Source organism: Varroa jacobsoni, unplaced genomic scaffold, assembly GCF_002532875.2.
Source record: "Varroa jacobsoni isolate VJ856 unplaced genomic scaffold, vjacob_1.0 scaffold_958, whole genome shotgun sequence".
Taxonomy (NCBI): domain Eukaryota; kingdom Metazoa; phylum Arthropoda; class Arachnida; order Mesostigmata; family Varroidae; genus Varroa; species Varroa jacobsoni.
The window spans coordinates 40,454-46,453 of NW_019213860.1; the positions used below are offsets into that span (position 1 = coordinate 40,454).

The window sequence follows — 6,000 nt, forward strand, 5'->3', positions numbered from 1 at the left end:
AGCGATGAAGTTCAAGAGGGGATATAAGACTACTGACACCTTGTATCCATGTGATCCGACCGGAGTCCATACATGGGATTTTTCCCATCCGAAAACGGCAGAACTGTGCACGTCACCTAGAGATACGCGAAAGCAGTGTTGACAGCATAGGCCTCGTCCGCAACTGCTCTTACCTTGTTTAATCTCCAGATAGCCATAGATTGCAATGTGTGGTATAGGCGCCATTAGGGAAGGTCCTACAGTGAAAAACCCTGAACAATTAAATCGCGTCAAGGCCTCTTTCTTCAAAAGAGCACTGGACCTATTGCTTCGGGTATATTCTAGGTGACTCGCCACTGCTGTTCGAGAACCTACGTTATTGCTTTGAGCTTGCATCAACGGAAGTTTTCGAGACGAATTTTTTGAATAAGGAGCGAAAAGTCGTGAAGATGTCTTTGCCTAGAGTGCAACGAGTAGAAATAGACGAGCCCGCTAATCAGAACTGTCGTCGCTTGCTCTGCCGTGTATGGGTCCCATGTTAGACTCTCTAGGAAACCTGATTTCTACGATCCTGACGATATATGAAGTGCGGAAATTGCGATAGATGCATGCAGTTCGTTGTCCCCTAATATCATCTTTAGGACATTTGAAAAATCCCTGAAATTAGTTTAAACTCATGTAAACCTTATGACGTAGTGTTGTAAATCGTTTCGTATGCTTCCTCTGATATTGATAGACTGTGTTGCAAACCTGTATGGACCGCTATCGGCGAGAGTGATTAATTAATCACTATCGTATGTATCGGAGCATAATCAATTTCGGCTAGAGGAAACTTTCTCAAGAATTTCCTCCAGTATCCATCTTTTTTTAACTAAGCGCATTTATTATACATTTCGGAATTAGATATAATATGGACAGTATTTTTTAGGAATATTGCCTACGAAAGATGTCACGCTTCAAAGATTGTCTTTAACTAGCTCAGACTAAACGGCCCAGTCATTCTGATCACAAATATCGTTGTTGCACGTACGGGGTGCGCTCGGTCTTCTTAGCTGGTTTTTGTTCCTGCTTCTACGCGAACCCATTTCAGCTTGTTTCAGTTTTAAGCTCCAGTCTTCGCCATTGGCGCTCTCGTGGATGTTTAGTTTGAAAAAGATGTTCCGTGTTATGTTGGGATCGATTGCATAAGGACCGATTTTTAGTGCAATGCTGCGAAAGGGCACAGGCACGTAGACGTGGTCGCAATCGTTGCTGTTGCTGTTAAGGCCTCCATGTAGTCGGATAATATAGAAAACGTTTTTTATACTCATGTTAAGTAGCGTCATTACGATCACTCTGACAACAAAGGACACATAGCTCTTGAAAGGCATGCTCGCAGGCATATTAAGGCATATCAGGTTAGCTATACATCCTCCCTCAGACTGCTGCCCTCACATTCGATACGAAGACAATAATTGCTTACTGAACCTGCATATGTACGTAAATATCGGTGTTCATTTAGAAACGGAACTATTCTGGTTTGTAATTACTCTAGTGTCTTGTAATACCTCAATCCGAGAATTGAAGTCCAATGTTTCCTCCTTGTCTAATACTAACTGAAAGTAGCAAGTTAAAAAAGTAGACGCAGGTGATTGTTTGTAAGCTGTTCCTGAATGCAGACACTTTCTCTCAGTGACGAGAGAACTGTCTTCTCATGATACAAATCCATAAGTTCCACAGGACTCTTCCCCATTCGTCTCTCACTGGCTAGCTAGACGGGCCACGGGGCCCTGGTCTTAACTGCTCGTCGATTGATTTTTCTGACAATAGTTGCTCAAAAAGCAGCAAGTGGTTCTAGTGTCGTTATGTCTCTAATTGTTTCTTGTGCTGTGAACTTGAAATTACAGATTCAGTCTGTAGAAAAAAATATTCTTACGGACCTATTATCAAACCTTACAACAATCAAAGTAATGTGCGGGGGTTTTTTCGAGAGTGTCCGGCCCGAACTAACCTGTCTACTTCTTTAGAGAACAAACACATTTTTGGACATAATCTTTGCTTTATTCCAAAACTAACTCGATATTTTTAGTATAATTTTACCCTTTCTTTCAATACCTAATTAGGTTAGGAAAAGCCAAGCTTTTGAAAATAATAACTACATAAGGGCTATCCTGGGCCATTTTAAAAATGGCGTTTGATCATCGCTTGACTCTATGAACGAACAATTTCTACTCGAGCTAATTTTACAGTGAGGTCAAATCAACTTACAAAACCGTTATGTTTCCCAAGGTAAGGTGATGCCCCTAATCCAGTTTATTTTGACTTATTGAAATTAATTATGAACAATAGGTATATGCGTTTGAGGGCTGCTGTAGGGCAATATGACAATGATATATGCTGCACGATAGGTTGGGTTAAATAGAAAACCAATATCTTATTTTCAGTTGTTCCTCAAACGCATTTGGGTGGTCTTCCAGTCAAGAATACGACCATAGCGGCACAGCTGAACGGAGGCCCTGCTAAAGGCTATACCGAGGCCGATCTAAGTACAGTTGAGGACTTCCTTGGAATTTCGAAAGCGACGAAAGAAACGCTTATTAGAGAGGTACAAACACACTGTGAGATTGCTATTTAAGATTAACTGTGTTTGTTTTTCTATTGTTTTAAATAACAACCAAAGTCTCGCACTTAATCCAAATCTAAGAATTAGGTACCTGCGTACGATTACAAGTTTGCATCCATTCTACTTATTCGCCGCAAAAATATTATCTCACGCGCCAGTGGACCGGAGTAAAAATTTTAATATATATAAAGTTAGTCAACAAATACAGGCTCTATATAAGAATTTATATAATTATACATACCAAATGAATAAGGGAAACGACCAAATTGCCAGCTTCGAAACTCTAGTTCGTGTACTTCACTGAGGAATAGGGCAACGTTAAAAAAATCAAAGTTGAAAGTAAAGAAGCTACTTAATATATTGCAGAAACCCATGTTGGTCGTTCGATTAAGGTAAAAACTACACACGCAACGGTTGTTTTACAAATGCTCTTAGTTCGGTAGAGATATTATTACTATTTTTATTATTACTATATTCTCGCGTGAGGCCTAGAATCTTTCAATATATATAAAACAATTTACGAGAATTTATTGTTGTGACATAAAACAAAACGAAACATCTTTGACTCGAGTCTTCTAAGTTCAAGGCATACTTTCAAACTTAAGTTCTCATTGTTTTAAAAACCTTTACGGCCGATACAAAATAATCTAAAGTTAAAGAATACTCTAATTATCATATTCTAAGGACATTATAACGCATATGGGTGGTGATAGTGAACGCTGTCAGCTGCCTGTCAAAAACACTGTATACACCCACTATCGAAAAATTGTTTCTACTATATGGTAATCTCTTTACTCAGACTAAGGATGCAGTTTTGGATGATGCCTGTCACTGTTTGACGGAACTCGTTCCAAGAGTCGTGGTTTCTGGATTATGTCGTTTTCTGGATGAGGGTTAATTTATCCCTCGCTATACTTCTCGCCTTTGACACAATAATCAGGGTTACAGAGCTCATTGTTTGTCTGAAACGACTGGACATCCTTATTTTCGTATTTCTTTTCTGCACGGAAATCTTTCTTTCCGTGAACGATCCCTTAGATGCAGCAAAAAAATCTTGATCAGTCTGTACTGGCACAATCTTCCCGACATTCTGATGTTCTTTGGGAGGTCAGCTGTTCATTAGACACTAATCAATCAAATGGACAAATTTAGATTGGCCAGATCTTTTCTTAAGTCTGAAATTTCGATAGAGCCATAATGCCGTTTTTTTCAATCGAAGGAATTGGCACGTTCGACGGCGTTAGAATGAAATACTTTGCAAAACATAGCCTTATTCGTACAATTTTACATATTACAGTGTTTAATAATTCCCTCTGATATAACAGTTACTCGTTCATTTTGCTACTTAATTTTACAACGCGAATCTTTGTGAACGTTGTAGACAGTTAACTGCGCGGTTTTATCGGAGACGATGAATAAGGAGATATGGTACATAGGTGTATAATGACTTGAGTTCACCATATAAGCAGTTTCCGACACACTTGGCTCCAGTTCGGTCGACGTACCTATCCTAGGTAGTATCTTTCCGTTTGCGTTTTCTCGTAAACACCACTGGAACAACGCTACCGAATTTCGGCCTGCTGGTTGTAGTACAAGTATTGCAATGGTCTGATTTTTTTGTTCAACGAGACGACCTAAATATCGATAATCAAACGTTCTGGCTCATTCTATTCCATTCTGGAGGTATCTTTGACCTAAGCGCTTGAGTTCTTAAGCAAATTGTACAACCGAAAGTACATCGATGCCCATTCTAAAATTTAGCGTACTTTGGTATTGAAGCACTATATGACTGAAAGGATGCTTCCGAACAAATCAATACTGCGAAGTCAGTAATATTCAGAACTGCTTTTTTTTTTTTCTCTTTTTTCTTCTCCCAGTACAGACAACAAATTGTGGCGTTATACTGGCTTGATAATTAGCAATCGTCGTTTTAGTCACTTAGTTGTTCCTAGCTTGAATAATAAAAAGGCATTTGGTAACTTGTCATGCTTGTTAAGGCAGTTTGCGCTTTAACTAGCATTTTGTCCTATGAAGATCCCTTCTTTGCTGTGTCGTCCAATCGCACTTCTAAGTTGAGTAAATTGGATTACTGCTTTTTGTGAATGGTGAAGTGCTTTACCACAGAACCTCTCCGGCTTCAGTTAAAAACAAGAGCTACAAATTGATTTTATGAGCAAATGAATTGGCCACGTAGAGACGCAATATATGAATTGGTTCCCATTTCGGCAAGCGATAATTTTGATATAATGGTACATTTTTTCTCTAGATATGGTGTGTTAAATTAAGTTACTAACTAATCATTAGGGTTAATTGAGTTCTGACATGTTGATCGGTGTTGCATTTGACAGGCAACGTTGAGATCACTGCGATCTGGGGCGGTTCTCGAGGAATGGGCCGATGCACTGACATTCTCCCGCTGGTCGGTTAAAAGAATTTGTTTTGCGGCAACTCCAGCCCATCCCACAGGAGGAGTCTTTTGCCCACAGTTACGCATTGAACCCTGCCACTATACATCATGGAGCACTCTCGCCCCGGATGTTAAAGAGACGCTCAGCGCTTTGTGATAGCATTTCACATCTCTATTAGTCATGTTATTTATGACGTGCTAGAACCAAAAAAATGTCGTTTTCATTTAAATACTTTTATTGATTTATTCGTTGCGAATTATACTCGACATTATAATTCTTTGTATAGAAGCTTGCTAGCTTGAGAGTTAAAACGATCGAAAACACTTGGGTTTCTATGTGTGAGGACTTAAGCAAATTGTGCCAACGTGAAAATACGATGTTCGAAGTGTAACATATGCTGTTATTGTTTGAGTAGTCATAATAATTCAAAACATTGTAGCTTCTGTAAAATATGTATACATCGAGAGTATCTATGACAGAAAAAATGATGTCACTAGTCGTCGCCCTAAGCTTTTAGTTGGAGGTGGTTTGCACGCGCGTACCTCATACGTGGCTTTTGTTTAACAGTACATAGTAAAATTTTTATACCGAAAGACTACAAACAATCGACGAATGGAAGTGGGCACAGCTATCTCAATTTTCGATTAATAAATATTTTTCAGTACTTAGTTGTGTTTTCTTTGTGATTATGTAGTGTCTTTCTTTTCGATTACGGTTCTTTAGAAGTCTTGTTCTGAAGCACATTCACTTAAGGTAAAAAAAAAAATACTAGTAGGCTTCTGTGAAGGACACCAAATTATCAAAATTAGATAACAGAAATTTGTCATTTTCTAAATCCTATATTCTTAGGTAACCGACCATTAGTTAAACTATAAGAAAACATTTTACCTAATCAATTAGATTAGAATTCTACATGTAGCAAATTTTACTCACAAGGTACGTAACTGCGCAGTTTCAAGATCTAACTTCCTACGTCAGATACGGATGCGAGCAAGACTGCAAATGGCAGCT

The 6,000-nt window shown here is 38.7% G+C and overlaps 1 protein-coding gene across 1 annotated transcript in view; it reads left to right on the top strand.

Moving 5' to 3' along the window:
* Positions 1-5,653, top strand: part of oxt (Xylosyltransferase oxt) — a 39,138-nt gene extending 33,485 nt beyond the window's left edge. Inside the window, exons 15-16 of the mRNA XM_022841933.2 lie at positions 2,403-2,563; positions 4,930-5,653. Of these exons, the coding sequence (XP_022697668.1) occupies positions 2,403-2,563; positions 4,930-5,145 (377 nt within the window). The 3' untranslated portion in view covers positions 5,146-5,653. The remainder of the gene's footprint in view (positions 1-2,402; positions 2,564-4,929) is intronic.
* Positions 5,654-6,000: the final 347 nt, after the last annotated feature.